The 17,925-nt window shown below is 42.5% G+C and overlaps 1 protein-coding gene across 1 annotated transcript in view; it reads left to right on the plus strand.

Moving 5' to 3' along the window:
* FER1L6 (fer-1 like family member 6) overlaps positions 1-14,576 on the plus strand; it is a 102,022-nt gene extending 87,446 nt beyond the window's left edge. The window contains 8 exon segments of the mRNA XM_006767370.2: positions 1,519-1,679; positions 3,445-3,494; positions 4,580-4,668; positions 5,105-5,203; positions 7,406-7,647; positions 8,975-9,138; positions 12,854-12,954; positions 14,252-14,576. Coding sequence (XP_006767433.1) covers positions 1,519-1,679; positions 3,445-3,494; positions 4,580-4,668; positions 5,105-5,203; positions 7,406-7,647; positions 8,975-9,138; positions 12,854-12,954; positions 14,252-14,435 — 1,090 coding nt within the window. The 3' untranslated portion in view covers positions 14,436-14,576.
* The last annotated feature ends 3,349 nt before the right edge of the window (positions 14,577-17,925 follow it).

Genomic DNA, 17,925 nt, shown 5'->3' on the forward strand with positions numbered 1-17,925 from the left:
CCCTCCCCCCAAAGTTAGATTTATACTCTCTGTACAGTTTTGTAAATCACTTGTCTCACTAAGCCTTATATCATAAGCATTCTATAGTACCATTTAACATCCTTCAGCATAATTATTTTACTAACTCTATGGTGTTCCATCATACGAATTTATTATAACATGATATGACCAGTTTGCCTTTGTGAACTTTAGGACATTTACAGTTTTCTTCTTTATTCCACTAGAAATATTGCTGCTATAAGCATACAAAAGCCATTGCACACCCCTCTGACAGTTCGCTCGGTATTCATCTGTAGATATCGATTATTTTACTGAAATTAGTATAGACGTCCAAATGGCTCTGTAGGAGGGCTGTCCCCATTTAGATGCACATGAACAGAGTCTGTGCGCTTGTTCCCTTCATGGCATGATTTCAGGCACACGTCTATGGCTGGCCTCCTCTGCTCTGAACCCAGGAAGCCAGTTGAGTGTTGGCACCCGAGTGACTGTATAAGCCTCCAAGGTATTCTCATCAGCCTCAAGTACAGGAGAGGGTACCATTCAGAACATGATTAGCTGAACTAACTCCAAAGTCGGGGCAGGAAGCCACAGGCCAGCGTGGTGCATCCTTCGTTCTGAAGAATTTCCAGATAGTGGAACTATCTATGAGCAAAATAGTTTAGTCAGCGAGCTTACAACCTTTGTTCACTGAAAAGGTTTTAGAATAAGACAAGAGCACCTGTGTCTGGGGAGGCCTGTGTGTGGCTCTGGCCTTGGTTTGGATGGTCACTCCAGGGCCCTCACATCTCTGGCATGATGTCGGACAACAGCTTTGTAGCCATGTTTGATTGATTTAAATGCTTAGACAAGTTAAGTTCTGATCAATCCTGGGTCCCAATGTGCAGAGAAATCCAAGCTCATCTTAGTCATGGCTCTCAGAGAGCAGTTCATTGCCAGTTAATAACTTTTAAACAAACAGCTCTTTTTAAGAGATGAAAGGGTTGGACAGATTTAGAAACTCAGCACCAGGAAAATCACTGATTAGAGAAACAACACACATAGACTTTCTGCCTATGTCACGAGTCTACAGTATGATTTGGGGGAGGAAGGGGCAGAGGGGAGGAAAGAAGCAGAGAAACTGAAAGAATGAGCTAGGCTTTTCTCTAAAGTGGTTGCACAACATTGTGAATGTTCTAAATGCCACTGAATTTGGTCAACCTTACAATGGTTAATTTTATGTTATGTGACTCTCGCTTCAAATTTTTTAAGTTACATTTCTTTAAAAAAAAATAAACAACTTACAAAAGATTTTTAAGTCAAGCTATTCAGCAGTCCTGCTTTTCATACAAGCATCATATGCAGAGGTTTGGACCAGAAAAGAGAGAAAACAAAACAAAAACCACTAGCCCAAGTGTATAGAAGGGCAAGTCGAATCTGAAGGAAACCACAGGGATCTTAGGGGGCCCTTTGAATAGGGACATGCAGTGTGTCCTTCCGGGGTAAGCGGGCCTCCCCTCTCTGTCCTCCTCCACTTTGCAGAGAAGGATACAACGCCTGGAGAGACACATCCAAGCCCACGGAAATCCTCACCAAGCTCTGCAAGGACAACAAGCTGGATGGGCCCTACTTCCATCCTGGGAAGATACAGATCGGAAGCCAGGTCTTTTCTGGAAAAACAGTCTTCACTGAAGAGGACTCTGGTAACTTCCCCCAGTGCTGCCCTTAACTTTGCTGTTTTTGAAAAGCCTGCTTCTGGGTGTTGGTGGCTGGGGACAGTGGTCATCTATTGTAAAAGTGATGCATGATCGTGGGAGAAAATGTGGAAAAGTAAAGAGGATAATGCAGATCACTTATAATCCCCAAATCAGAGATAAGCATGTTGCATGCTGGTCTGTTTCCTTACAGTTTGTGTGCATGTGTGTGTGCGTGCTATATATATCACATTTTTATAGAATTATAAATGTCATGTAGTTTTGTATCCTGTCTTTTCTGTTTCAAATAGATCATGACAATTCTCCCTTGTGCTTTGAAATGATCACTGATAATATTCATTTTTATGATTTTGCCATTTATTTACATTGTGTCCACTTTCTGCAGTGACACTTAATTCTACCATGCACTTCCTCATACCTACTTTTGCACATTTCTGATGTTTCTAGAGATCACATAAGTAGAATTGATGTGGCAGAAGGTAGGCAATGACCTTAAAAACAATGTTATATACAGTAAATCCTTGGACACAACCAAATTTACCCCCATAAATATTATGCCAACAACTCTCTGATTTCAACACTAAAAGGGAGATTTTCTATAGGAATATCATGGCACCTACGAGGGAGATCCCAGGGAGGTTTTCATAAACTTAGGATGAGAAGAAAAGTCACCTTTACTTTAATGATACAGAACAATTCTTGTACTGTCACCCTTGTCTGTTTGGTGCATCTTCTAATGCGAAGAACCCAATTAAGGACATGCCACAGGATGTTTTGACACTGCTGTGTTGATCCCACAAACTGATGTCAAGATTTCTTTTTACCATGTTGTTTTGACCCCGGAAACTTCTTGAAGGTTCTTAAATGCAGAATTAATTAACATTTAGATAGTGTGTTTATGACATATTGATTAATTTATGTTGACGAATATTCTCTTTCACACTGTGCTTTATTTAGTTTCTTGGTCAGTATCCTGTATTTCATGATTAAACAATTTTTTGCCCTCCAAAAATCTAAAATTATGTTCAAGATCAGTTCTTGGTGGATTAAACTTCATGACAAAGATTTAGTCCATTGATTGCTTGTTTGTCCCTATCAACTTTTACTAATTATAATTACTACTATTGGGAGATTTATTTTGTGCCCGCCCCCCTTTTATGAAAAAAAAAAAGTTCAATTTCCTGTGTCAACTGTAGCCATTCCAGTCTTTGTCAAGAAGTTTTGATCCTTTCAACAGTTGTTGCCATATAATGTTTACAAATAATGTTTCTGCCAGTAGTAGTTATCATGAGTTACCTTCTTAGGTAAGTGATAGATAAAGAGCCTTTTCTCCGAGCTGGAGATGGTAGGAGGGAAATCCCAAGCAATAACGAGAAAACACAGAGAACACCCATGAACATAGGTTGTGCCCATTTCCCCACCGTGTTCGGGTCATGCTGAGCCCCAGGCCCTCTCACACTGTGGTGTTAGCCAACAGCTTTGTATCTCCAAGAAACATATCCTCTCCAGAACCTTGAAGCCCAGCTAGTGATTTATAGACCCTACAGAAATCTGATTCAAGGAGACCTATATTCCCAGACCCCTGAGTGTTCTCTGGGTCTTATCAAACCACCTTGTGTCTCATTCTCTAAACTTCCAATACCCTTCCCCGTCCTACCTCACTACCCCCACCTCTTTCCATTCTCTCGTTGTTCCTTTTCTCTTTTGCTGGCTTTTCTTGTGTCTCAATATATTTTTTAAAAAAAACTTTAAGTGTGTTTAAAATGCATGCTGTACCACAAGGATAAGCCAGGCATGGAGCAGGTAGTGGCCAAGACAGATCTGGCCCCGATACAAGTGTTCATCCCCAAGGAATGTGACTTCCCCCTAAAAGTTAATCTTGTGTGCCCTAGAATAGTGGTTCTCAAAGAGGGACCATTGTGACACACACACTGCCCTGCCCTAGGACATTTAGCAATGTCTGGAAATATTTTTGGTTCCCTCAAGGGAGTGGAGATGCTACTGACATCTAGGGGGCAGAGGACAGGATCCTATTAAACATCCTGCACTGCACAGGACAGCTTCTCACAACAAAGAACCAATCATTCAGCCCAAAATGTCAAGGTCAAGAAACTGCCCTGGAGTCACTGTTGGACTCAGTGCTTTTTCCTTTTTATGAATGAGCTGCCAAACTCTTTTGGAAGAATTCTGACATTTGAGAAACTTCAAAACCCATTGAATATGTCCAAGCTCTTGCCGAAAGTTCTATCAGTAGGCACGCAGCCCACTAGTTTTCCCAGAGAAGCAATAGATGGTGGCTTACCTTGAAGAACTAGTAAGAAGAAACTGGATGGGAAAAAAATAACTAGAAATCCAGGTTAGGGCTTAGAAGGGAAGAGAAGATAAATGTTATTAAGAGCCTTCTATGTACTAGGTCCCTTACATAAATGATCTCACATAATTGAGATGATCATAGAATTGTTTATCCAAACTGTGGCCATTTTGAGAGTGGAAGAGGTCACTATTATATGAGCCCAACTGGTGCTCAGTGTTTGAGCATTGACCCATGAACTAGAAGATCAGGGTTCAATTCCCAGTCAGGGCACATGCCTGGGTTGTAGGCTCAATCCCCAATGGGGAGCGTGCAGGAGGCAGCCAATCAATGATTCTTTCTTATTGTTGATGTTTCTATCTTGCTCTCTCTCTCCCTTCCTCTTTGAAATTAATAAAAAAATATTTTTTAATAATTTCAGTTCTATCTTTGTCAACAAATATTCTAAACATGTATAAAGTGACTAAGCTGTATTTAATATCCATTTCTTGTAAAGAGATCTGTTAAAACTGTGAATGATCAATTGCTCATGTGGTACCCACCCCCCCAAAGCTAAAGGAGGTCTTTTCTTAATAAGGGCCGCCTGCAGATGTGGGTGGACATGTTTCCCAAAGACATGCCTCAGCCTGGACCTCCTGTTGACATTTCACCAAGGCAACCCAAAGGGTAAGTCAACTGCAGCCCCACCTTTGGGGGAGAGACCATTGTAGCAGACTGAGTGATCATGACATTTGAGCTGGTGTCTCATGTGTTACATTGATCAGTTGGCACCTGATAATTATATTTCACTTTCTACCTGGCCAATAACAGCAGGGGGGTGTAGAGATTGGAGTGGTGGTCCCTGTTCTATGGTGGGGCTATTACTGAGCTTCAACATTCTGAAAAGTGTTGGTTAATGGAAGGAGGGTCTTCTCAGAGAAATTCATGTCCTTGGTGATTCCAGCTGGGCCGCTTGGTTTTGACAGAGCCAAGACCTTAAATGTTGATATTTTTGAACTTGGTAAAGTTGAGGAAACTTACAGACTCAAAGCAATAACAGAATCCCATAGACACCCACTAGTTTTCATAGTTTTCAACCGAATGCTGCCTTCCCTTATTCCAGATATGAATTGAGAGTAACCATCTGGAACACTGAAGATGTCATTTTAGAGGATGAAAATATCTTCACAGGACAAAAATCAAGTGACATTTATGTTAAAGGGTAAGGTCATTAACAAACTCCAGCCTTCTTATTCTCCCCCTCCTCACGTCTTTAATTAATCCCTAAGCAAATCTATGCCTCAAGGAAGCTAATCCACCCACATCCCACAAGAGGAGTTCATCTTACTCACCTTGTTAGATAAGGGCACTTGCTTTGTCAAGTATTTGTCTTATTTGGTCACCTTGTTAAGAATTAGTATCTCATGAAAATATTTTTGTGAGGAAATCTTATATAAGCACCTCTTTAAGTTAAATATTGTATATATAGGCTTTTCTATTAACCCTTTGTGGTCCAATTTTATTTTTGGAATTCAAACAGTCTGGTCCAAATTAATTGACGGGATTGAATGTTGAAGTTATCTGTCTCACTAGACCTCAGCTCGACTGTGGACCTGCTCCTAGCGCCTGGTCTGTGGAGTCTGCCTCCACGTTGGACCGAAAAGGGTTAACATTTAAATACATTAACATCTGAAGGAAGTCGAGAGATGTGATACTATTGATGGAAGAGTAAGTGATAAGATTGTAAGACTAATACAAATGATAAAACTTAAAACTTCCTGTTCACTAGTTCTACTGATAAAAAAGTTACCAACCTAGGACTCAGGGAGTGAGGATTTTATGTCTCTTACACTTGGGCTATGACACAAGTGCCTTAGTAGGCTTCCTTTTAGCCTCTAGCCAGGGAGAGAGATAAGGGAGTAAAGAATCAAAAGCAAAAGTGACATAAACATGTATCCCCCTGAAAAAAACTCATCTCAGCCTCATCTGGGTATCTCTTTATCTTCCCCAACCAGGAAGCCTCTGTCTCATTGATGCCCCCATTTCTACTATGTCCTTAAATCTTGTCCCTTTTACCCCAACCCCCAACCCTATACCCCAGCCGTGTGCCCTTGCTTACTTACTGTGACTGGTGAATGCTGTTAGGCTTTTATTATATAGGACTAGACCTATTCAGTATAAATTTAAAATTACAGTAATACATATAGAAAACTCTTCTGTGAGATTAAACTTTAATTCATACAGACTTAATTTTAATTACACAAACATGTCTACATAAGTAAAAACAGGTAAACAATTTGTCAACATTTTAAACATACGCATTGGAAAAACTACTTACATAATGGACTTTCAGCTATAACAGACACCCCTTTGCCCAAATTAGTCTGTTAAACCAAGGTTTTACGTATAGATATCTTTGCTCCTACCTCTAGGTATTTTTCTAATTTCTTTATTTCCTGAAAACCAAGAACTCTCTAAACTAGCCTTTTCCAAATGTATCCCTTGTTAATAGTTACTACTTTATCAAAGCAGATTAAACAATGTTAAAAAGATAGCTTTTACTGCAAAGTTTCTCAGTACTTTTTTTCTTATTTGATTTCAGAGAGGAAGGGTGAGGGAGAGGGAGATAGAAACATCAATAGGAGTTTGACTGACAGGGAGCTCGATCACTCACTATGACGTGCACTGACCACCAGGGGGCGGCGCAGAATGAAGGAAGGCCCCGGCTGGTGGCCGGCAGCCACTAAGGACCCTACCTGTGCACAAATTTTGTGCACTGGGCCTCTAGTATAAGATAATTCTCAGAACAACCCTATGAACTAGGTGCTGTCACTGCTTCCATTTTCCAGATGAAAACCGAGGCACAAAGAAGTTAGATAACTTGTCTACGGCTGCACAGTTAGTAAGTGCTAGAGCCAAGATTGGAGCCCAGGTGGGTGCAGGCAGCCTGGTACCCTCCAGGCCACACTGATGCAGGCCTGCTGGGTTTTTGAGACCCACAACCCGAGAGAAGGTGGCCAGTTACAGCCCTGCAATCACAGGTCTCAATTAGGCCAGGCTTAGAGCCCTTGACGTAGTAGGCAATCTTGTTGTAACACCAGGTGCAGAGGTGGCACCCCTGACAAAGAGGGCTCCCAGGATAAAAGGAAACTGGTTCTACTTTCACATGTCCTGCATTTTCCTTCTTCATTGCATGGGACTTCCGGTCTGCCCATGAACAACTGAATGCTTCCCCAACACGGCTTAGAATGAGCGTCTGTCTCTGTTTCAGGCCCTTTAAGAATCAATGAAACTTCCATCTAAATCTAACGATATCATAATCTTAAAACTGTGATCTCTGACCCCATTGAAACTAGTGAAATCACTCTCAGTTGTACTGGTGCGTGAAAAATGTGTGTTTAATTCTTGTTCTGCCTTTATTCAGGTGGATAAAGGGTTTGGAAGACGACAAGCAGGAGACAGACGTGCATTACAACTCCCTGACCGGCGAGGGGAACTTCAACTGGCGCTTCCTGTTTCCGTTTCAGTATCTCCCAGCTGAGAAGCAAATGGTCATCACCAAGAGGGAGAACATCTTTTCCTTGGAGAAGATGGAGTGTAAGACGCCAGCTGTGCTGGTGCTGCAGGTCTGGGACTTTGAAAGGCTGTCATCGGATGACTTTCTGGGTGAGCCAGCGGCTTCATCAGCTCATGTGCATGTTAAGGGTTGTGTCCCGGGCTTGGGGGAGCTTGCTGTGATTTCACTGCAAGGGTAATAATGTCAGTGCTACTTACGATAGTAAAAAGCTGGAAGCACTCCAAACAGCCCTTCACAGGGGATTGGCTGAGTAAGTTATGGAGCTTCCATATGGTAGAAGATACATATTCAAACAGATTTCAGTTGATCTTTGCTCTACCATGAAGGAGCTGTTAAATTTTGAGCTAATTTGTGGTTCACGCTGTGTCTCAGTTTGGCTCCGTTGTAAAAACGGGGTAGTAATATTGCATATCTCAGAGAGTGTTAGGGGCTGTATATGTGTTACTATAATTTAAAAACTAAGCATAGTGCCTCATACATAGTAAGTACTCAATAAGTGATAACCCTGCAGCCCTTAAACATAGCAAAATATTTAATGAGTTGAGTAGATGTGCAGGATATATTGAGTGAAAAAAGAATGTAGGAAAAGTCCCCTTTCTATAAAATATATGTGTATATAAAACATGTTTATATGGGTATGAAAAAGTGATAGAGATAGTCAAGGAGAAAGATGACAAAAGGATAAGGACTAATCCATAGAGAATGATGGAAATTTTTTCTTTTTGTTTTTTTGTTTTGCTTATGTGCATATTCTAAATATTCACAATTAACAAATATTAGTTTTGTACTAGGGAAAGGTTATTAGAGAGATATAAAGTGCTGTCAGGGCTCTAGTGACATGATCTTAGTCTGCCTTATATTCATTCATTGAAAATATCTTGTTGAGAGTCCACTAAGGTCTTGGAGAGTAACTACAAAGACAGGAAGACTTAGTCCCTGACCTGGAGGGGTTTAGTGGACTCAAAGAGGGAGGTGTGGTGGGAGAAGGGGGTTCTCACAGGCTGATCTATGCCAAGGCAGGGGAAGGCCCAGAGACAAGCACCTGCTTCAGACTACAGTCAGGGAGCAGAGATGCCCAGCAGCAGTGACGCCTGAAAGTTTCATATGGTAGCTCTGCCCTTGTCTCCTACCTGCTACCACATTACTAATGCTGTCAGGGCACCAAATATGTCTCGGCCACATTTGTATCCCCAATACCTGCTAGTGATCCAGTGTGGTGCTGATTGAATGAGTAGTGAGGGATGGATGGATGAGTAGGTGGATGGTGGAAGATGGATGATGAATGAATGACTGGGTAGATGGAGGCATGATGGATGGATGAATGAATGAATGAATGAATGGGTGAATGGATGGGTGAACAAGAGTGATGACTGATTTTAAAAGCCCTTCCATAACTGCTTTGGGCATCTCTCACAGGCTCCCTGGAAATGAACCTCAACAGCTTCCCCCGGGCAGCCAAGTCTGCCAAAGCCTGTGACCTCAGCAAGTTTGAAAATGCGAGTGAGGAGAGCAAGATCTCCATATTCCAGCAAAAGCGCGTCCGGGGCTGGTGGCCTTTTGCTAAAAGCAAGGAACTCACAGTAAGTGACAACTGCAGGAGGAGGGCTGGTGCAGGGGAGGCAGGGAGCATTAAGCCTTTTAAATGAGCAATTTGGCAAACTTCAAGTGACATGCCTCGCAGTGGGTGACAGAGCCCTGCAGGGCAAAGGTTCTGCTGAGAAGCGAGAATTTTGAACACTTTGTAAATGCATTAGCCTTCCATATTCCGGCATTCTGATTTAATAGCTATCTCTGTCAGGCTGGATTTCTGTCCTTTTGGCTTGAACTTATGCCCCTGGCGTTAGTTCCCCCCGCCACCCCAACATTTCTTGAAATTGTGCATCAAGTCCTGAGTGATGTAATTTTACATAAATACCTCTTCCTCTCACCCTCAAACACGAGTCTCCGTTTAAAAAGTGATCCGTCCTTTGGAAACGTCCTCGAGAGAGTGGCTGCAGCGAGGGCCATTGACCCGTCCCTGCACTGCCCCTTGGTGCTCCTGTGTGGCCCACGCATAGGCGTTCAGACCTTTCACAGATACTGGAAAGAAGTTTCTTCGCCCTTTCCTACAGCCTCCCCAGGGAGGAGGGAGGCTTCGTCTTGGTGAAGTGGAGAACGGGTCTGGGCTGCATCCGTGGCCTCTTTTCTCTGCTGCTGCCCTCCTCTTGATGGGGGGCATGTTCTCCCCTCTGCTCCTGTGCCCAGTGCCAGAAGCACATCCAGGTCAGATCAGGACCCTTCTGGTAGCAGGTCTGGATAGAGAGCTATTTCCCCTTCCCCTTCCCCCTTCTCTTCCCCCCTCCCCAACCCTTCCCCCCTTCCCTCTCCCCCTCCTCCTCTCCCTCCCCCTTCCTCTGCTCTAGGGGCCCAGTGGATATGAGGCAAGGATGCCCTTTGAGCCTGACTGTGTGAATGTCAGCTGCCGGTTTTCTTGTGTTTCTGGGAGTTTTCCTCTTCCCTCCATGCTCAGTGTAACCCCCCTGATTGGTGGAATTGGATGAAGCGAATGAGGCTCAATTCTTCTCCATCCTCCTAAGTACTTATTGAGGGTTTGCTACATGGTCACCCCTGGACTCAGTTCTGGCTTCACAGCTTAGCACATAATAGGTCCTCCATCAATGAATTGATTGATGAATGGATGAATTCAGAAACGAAGTTAGCCTGGCCTCTGCCCTCAACCAGCTCAGAGTCCAGAGAGAGGGACAGAGATATCAACCGTGCAGTCATGCACTAAATATTCGAAGTGTTCATCGCACCAAAGGAAGAGAGAGGAGGGAGGGATCTAATTCTCTCTGAGGGAGTGGAGGGGTCATGCAGGGCAGAACAAAGCATGATGAGAAGGTGAAAATCGCCCAGCACCTGGATCCGGGTTTCTAAATGCCAATTTGTACTAAAAGAAACCAGGCATCTTTGAAGAAATGTCTGGCTCCAGCTCTAGGGCAGATGGAACACAGGACGTGTCTGGGACATCTCCTGGTGACAAACAGGACAGTTCGAACATCCAAAAGAATAACGACTGTGCTTTGTGCAGATAGCTTTTGCTAAGTTTTTATTTATTGCCTTAATTTAGCTATCCAGAAGTGGAAATCCTAGGTTTAAAGCAGTGGTCGGCAAACTGCGGCTCGCGAGCCACATGTGGCTCTTTGCCTCTTCCACAAAACACCGACTTCTGCACATGGGCCACGAAGTTTCAATCGCACTGTACATGCGCGCCTGCACGTGGTATTTTGTGGAAGAGCCACACTCAAGGAGCCAAAGAGCCGCATGTGGCTTGCGAGCCGCAGTTTGCCAACCACTGGTCTAGAGTATGACAATCGAAGATAATGCACACACACTCACACATATGTGTATGCACATACCTGTGCAGGTATGTATCTATGTATGTGTGTGTGTAATCCTCTTCCTAAAGGATTTTGCCAGCCTATGTCCCCACCATGACGGTACGACAATGCCTCCCTCATGCCCGCGAGGGCTGTGTGTGAATGAGCAAGCACCATTGCTGAAGAAGGCACGTCCGACCTGAACACAGCCTCTTCTCAGCCTCCCCGGCATCACTCTCAGGCCTGGTGAAGCTGGGAGCCATAAATAACATGTGCAGAAACGACCAATCTAGTCTTTTCAGGACCTTTCCCTCCAGCCAGAGGTGTCATTAAGTTAATAGTCTCTCAAAAGGTCCTCCCCTCCCCCCAGCTCTGATTAAAAATTACACTTGGGGGCTGTGATTAGCTTAAGACTGTCACGTGCTGCTTGGTTGAGTGCTGGTGACTGAACGCTCTGTGTGGAGAGTTGGGGGATGGGGAGCAGCATTGATCAGAACAGGTCAGTAAGCACCTTGCCCTGCTGCCTGTGTGACACCAAGTTGCGTGATGCTAGCTCGTGGCTCTGCCTGGGGAAGAATTCACTTTATAATCTCCGCCTCACTTTTCTGTACATTTTTATTTTCCTGGGCGAGTCTGGGTCCTTAGAACATCTATGGTGTTTTCTGTGTGGGCAGGATATGCTTCTCATTACATTATGTGTTTCCATGAAATAGTGCCACAGGTAACAACTATAATTTGTTGTTGTTGAGAGTATTACAGATATTTTCCCCTTAACCCCGCTCCCGTCCCACCCCCAGCCCTTCGCCACACTGTTGTCTGTGTCCATGGGCTATGCATATGTTCATATAAATTTTTAATTTGGTTAATCTCTTCCCACCCTCCCCTGCCTTCCCTCTGAGATTCTGCAGTCTGTTCTATGCTTCCATGATTCTGGACCTATTTTGTTCATCAGTTTGTTTTGTTTATTACATTCCACATGCAAGAGAGATCATGTGATACTGTCTTTCTCTGACGGGCTTATTTTGCTTAGAATAATACTCTCCAGGCCCCTCCATGCTGTCTCCAAGGATAAGAGATCCTTTTTTTACACCGTGCTTAGTATGCCACAGCTGATGGACACTGGGGCTGGTTCCAGATCTTAGCTATTGTAAATATTGCTGCTACGAACAGAGGGGTACATATATTCTTTCTGATTGGCGTTTCAAGATTCTTAGAATATATTCCCAGAGATGGGGGCACTGGGTCAAATGGCAGTTCCATTTTTAATTTTTTGAGGACACTCCACACTGTTTTCCACAGTGGCTGCACCAGGCTGCCTTTCTACCAGTCGTAAGTAAATGAATAAACAAGAAAGAAAGACTATTACCTTTTGCAGAGGTCCTGTCTCCTTCTTCGATAATCTGAGACTTACATCACAAGTGGTAGAATAAAAGGATAATTATGAAACAATTAGTAGGGACAGTAATAACAGTGAAGGATGATGGAAAAGCCACTCAGCAGATATGGAGACACACCCACCTACTTCCTCTTGAGAACCATTGACAGAGAAGAAAGACAGCAGCAGATTTCAAAAGGTTCCGCACTTAAGTAAGCAGCCCCCCCCCTTCTAATTATTGTAAGTTTCTTTAATTAATATTTCTTCAGAAATTAAATGATTACAAATTAAATAGCACATGTGACAGTGTAAGTGTGCCTGTACTAGTACATGCGGGACTCTTTTCACAAAACTCAACAGTAACATCATTTCAGGGCTTTTATTGTCCATCATAAAAATGGCTTCTCCCAGGACCAAAAAAGTAACAGTATGTCTCAAAATAAAGCAGCAGGATAGTCAAAATGCTTCCTGGCAGCCTCCCACATGGTAACACTTTTCTGGAAGGCCGGGGGTGCCCCAGCAGGTCTTTGTGACTAGAAACCGAGTTCTGTCTTTGTGCAGGGGAAGGTGGAGGCTGAGTTCCACCTGGTCACTGCGGAGGAGGCTGAGAAAAACCCTGTCGGGAAAGCGCGGAAGGAGCCAGAGCCCCTGGCCAAGCCCAAGTGAGTGGGGCCGTGGGCGGGAGCATCCGAAATGGGAGTGGCCCTTTGCAGTCCCCATCACAGAGGATGGGCCATTTCTAGAGGACCCTCTGGGCGAACTGAGAAGCCAGGAGGCAGCCAGTAGGTGCCTCCAATCCACATAGCTTTTCGTTTCTATTGAAAAATATTCTAACTTCAATACAGAGGCAAACGGAGAAGGCTTGTTTCTGTAATACTACCACAAAAGCTTTTCTAGGAAATTTCATAATATTCTTTACTCTTTTTTTATGTGAATGTCACATGAATTTTTTTCTACTCATTCTCTGATCACGCATACAAAGTTGTCTTAATGCTTCATGCACGCTTTGCTGAAAAGTTCTTTGTTTCCACAGTTGTCAAAATTAGGATTTTTAATGGTTATGGAATATTCCTTAATGGCCATAATTGAATTGGTTACCACCCCATAATTGAATATTTCGTTTATATCTACCTTTTTTCATTATTATAATGTGAAAATGTTTCCCCTTTATGAATTATTAAAGTAAATTCCCAGAAGTAGAATTACTAGAAGAGTTACTCTATTCAATTTAATTCATGGTTATACATAAATTAAAAAGTAAATATATACAGATATGAAATATGGATACAAAATACTCTTTCAAATTGTATTTGTGCTATCCCTGCCCAGGCTGCAAGTGTCTCAAGATAAGTGGTCCCTCTCTGAACCTACCTTTTATATATCACAGTGTTAGAAACTTATTTATAGATTAATTCAAAATTATTTATTGAGTTCCTACAGTGTGTACCTACTATGAATAACACTGAAGAAATATAAGACATAATCTCTGGCTTCCAGGAGCCTTCAATCTGTGTAGGGAGAACACACAGACTCATAAAATAGTTATCAGAGTGTGGAAGACAAATATGCTAAGTTCAAAGGGGGCTAAGTCTAGTGAGAAGTGATAGGTAAAGTAGGAATTAGAAATGAGGGGGATCATTATGGGCTGGGGTGATCAAGGTGGGCTTCATGGAAGAGGTGGGGCTTGAGCTGGTCAGGGTTGGTCAGATGGAGGGCACTCAGACCTCTGTCTGGGTTCTAACTAGACTTCTGCCCTCCTCTAGGCCAAACTATAAATGATGAGGAATCATTACTACCCCAAACGTTAGGTTGCTTCTGCTTTAAGGCAACACAGTCTTCTCCTGTTGGCAGGCTTCTCCTTGTGGAGAAGTGGAGTCTGAAATTCTCCCCGAGGTCTAGAGAGTCCTACATGAGGACAACATGGCCCCCTTCCCTAATTTTCTCTCGCTTCTCTCTCAGCCGCCCAGACACCTCCTTCTCCTGGTTTGTGAGCCCCTTCAAGTGCCTGTACCACCTCATCTGGAAGAATTACAAGAAGTACATCATCATCGCTTTCATTCTGATCATCCTCATCATCTTCCTGGTCCTCTTCATCTACACCTTGCCAGGTGCCATCAGCCGAAAGATTGTTGTGGGCTCCTAGAGGATCATGGAGGACCCGGGCCCTCCCTGTCTATGAATCCTCCCTTCTTCCTCACCTGTAAATACAGAAGAAAGGGTGCTCTGTGCAGGCACTGTGCTGGGTGCTAATGGGATGAACCCAAGGGGCTCAGAACCAGTCACTATGTCTAGGGACAGAGCAGCTCTTCTTTTTAAAAAAAAATATATATTTTATTGATTTTTTACAGAGTGGAAGGGATAGGGATAGAGAGCTAGAAACATTGATGAGAGAGACATATTGATCAGCTGCCTCCTGCACACCTCCTACTGGGGATGTGCCCACAACAAAGGTACATGCCCTTGACCGGAATCGAACCTGGGACCTTTCAGTCCGCAGGCCAGCACTCTATCCACTGAGCCAAACCGGTTAGGGCCAGATCAGCTCTTGGAGGAGACGGGAAAGGAGCAGTCCCTCCTCACCCTGACCCCTGTCACCACCTTTCACACATAAGCTTTAAGTCATGTTTTCAGCCATGGGAAACATGAAATAATCAACGGTGACCTCAAATTGATTTAGCTGAATGTTTTCTTTATGTAACTGGTTTTATTCTGAAAGGTTTAATTCTGTGTCTGAGATTTTATTGGAAGTACTTTCTTTCAAATAAAAATTTTATGGGAAATAAACTGAACACGTTTTAGCAACTACTAGGTATTCAACCTGTCCCATATATCTTAAGCTTGTTTAATCCTTACAGTGTACAAAACACATTTACTTATTCAGGCTGCAAAACTAGCTTGGAGAAAAAATCATACAAATCACCTAAAATATTTCACGGTTGAAATTCCCGTCTAGAGGTGAGATGAGGCTGGTTTTCCATTAAAGTCAACACTTGCAAAGCTTGTGATTGGCGGTGGTAGTGAGTTCTGGAAAAATCCATTTGGATTTATGTTCTATGGCAGTTTCCAAGTGGAAATTTTGTGTATGAAAAATAATTTTGAGTATGTGTGTAGAGGCAGGGGCAGAGCCCCAAGTGTCATGAGAATGCTCTTCAGCCAAGTACATAGCCCACCAGACACGACCCATAGATCATGATCCGAAAGACCACCGTTGGCGCCATTCAACACTTAGTCTTACCACCATCTGTGGTAGGGTCTGTCAGACTCCCAGGCAGAGATGAATTTCAAAAGCAGTCTTAGAAACAACAGCCTGTCACTGGTCAGGTGGGGCCGGTTTTTCTTGAAAGTGAACCTTGGCTCTTCAAAGTAACCCAGTCTGGGTCTGCTGCCCCATCTGAAGGAGGGAGTGAAAGTGAGGGGCCGGTGTTCTCAGAATAAGGGAACAAAGGAATTGGGGTGTTTAGCCTCAGACACAAGTAAATATGGCACCGCTTCTTCTTTCTACCAGGGGGGCTATTTGGTGGTATTGAGGAGGCTTGATTGGGGTCCCCCTCTTGATCCCGGAAGTACATGGCTATTGATTTCTTTAGCTAGCCTGCCACATATGTAACTGTTCTAAAATAAAGGATGTTTATTTCCACATGGAAAGTCATTCCAGAATGTTCTTGGTTCATCAAAGAAGTGTGACTTTAAACTTTAGTTGTTCACTGAATTCTGGCCCTGGATACTCACGCCCTAGTAACATGATGTCCTATTTTCCCAAAGTCCTGGAAAACAGAGCATTGAAGACATTGGCCACATTTCCTAGTGGGATTAATTACAGAAGGTGTGGAATAACATCTCCAATAATGAGGTGGTCAAAAATACTAGAGGGCCTGTAATATATACACTGAGTACATTGTAAATTTTAAAAGATGGGTTAGAAAACTGTATGTGTAGCTTGATGTAAAAAGAAAATATATACATGCATAAATGTCTGGAGGAATATGCCAAAATGTTAATAGTGATTATTTTTAAGTAGCTGTATCTTTTTTTCCTTCTTGTTGTTTCTCCTAAAACTTTTAAAATAGAAATGTACTATTTTTAATGTAAAAATTTTAATAAATATGTTCATTTAAAAATATTTACTGCGTGTCTCCTATGTGCTGGGCAGTGGAGATGCAACAGAGATAAGACAAAGATTGCCATAAATCTTGCATTCTAGTAGTTTCTCAAAATATTGTTTTGTCTCCGAATTATGGGGTGTCCAAGAAGAGCACCAGGTAGGGCACATGTTTCATGCATGAGGTTTAAGAAAAAGCACAATCAGAACATTTTATTTTATTATTGAATTTATTGGGGTCACATTGATTAATAAAATTATACAGGTTTCAGTTTATAAAAAATATATAGAATGTGATATGTACAAACAGGATTCCAGTATTTGTGATTTACTAGAATGGTGGCTACGTGAGGACAGAGATTTCAATTCCTTGCCTCTCTGCCCCAATGACTATCATAGAATTCTGCACACCGTAGAAATTTAACAGGTATTTGTTAAGTGGAAAAGAAAAGCACAATGTACACCTGTGTTGTTGAAAAGGAAAAGAAGGCTATTATTTTAGGGTGGATTTGGAAGTAAGGCACCATACTTTCCGCCAGATTCTGGACAGTGAAATGACAAGTCAACTCTAGATTAAGCAATGCACCTTATTCACATCCACAGTAAAAACAATCTAAAAATGGACAATTCTTTCAAGTTAAATAGAGTTCGTCAACTTTGCTTTAATGTCCAAATGCTGAAAAGCCTTGAGCACAGGTGTCTGAAGCACTTTCAGATCAGATGGCGTCATAAATATGTGAGAAGCGGTAAGCAAAGATAATTTTGGAATCAGCTATGTCTTGTGTTCTATACATAGGTTATTACCTGTGCTGTGTGTAAAAAAATACAGTAATGAAAAAAAATACAATAATGTTCTAGGCCTAATTTTGCAGCCCTGGCCCTGAAGATACTGCAGTTTTAAAATAAACCTATTTAAAAACTAATTTCCCAAGGAGTTGTTATAGTCCTATTTGTGTTCTTAAATAAGATTAATTTAAATTTATTCATTTGGCAAGTTAATGGTTTTTTTACAGCTTAAATCTGTTTCCTAGTGGTTTTGTTTATGTGTTTTACATTTGAATTCTTTCCCTCAAACTAAGCAAAGCAAAATTAATTCCAGCAACAACACCACCACCAAACAACCCACACAATAGGACATCCAATTCTGTGTCTTCAGTAGTTGAAACATTTGGCGCCTTTCTTGCTCTTTCTCTTAAAAGACACGTAAATGGCAAATGCAGGGTTGACTTCACAGCCAGGGCCAGTTGGTGTTTATTTATTCAGCAGATAGTTACTGCACTCCATCCTCATCCCAGGTGTGGGGTTCAGCACTGGGAACACAAAAGTACACAATCAGATAAAGGAAGTCTCTGCTCTAATGGGGCATGGAGTTTAACAGAGAGAAGACATTAATCAAATAATCACACACAAATGTAATTACAGACTGAAGGATGGAACCAGGACAAAACAGTGGGAGCAGAAAGAACATCCCAATATCATCACTGTCTTCCCTCCTGGGGAGAATCTGTTTCCTGTCCTTTTCCAGCTCCCAGAG

Source organism: Myotis davidii, unplaced genomic scaffold (genome assembly GCF_000327345.1).
Source record: "Myotis davidii unplaced genomic scaffold, ASM32734v1 scaffold200, whole genome shotgun sequence".
NCBI lineage: Eukaryota > Metazoa > Chordata > Mammalia > Chiroptera > Vespertilionidae > Myotis > Myotis davidii.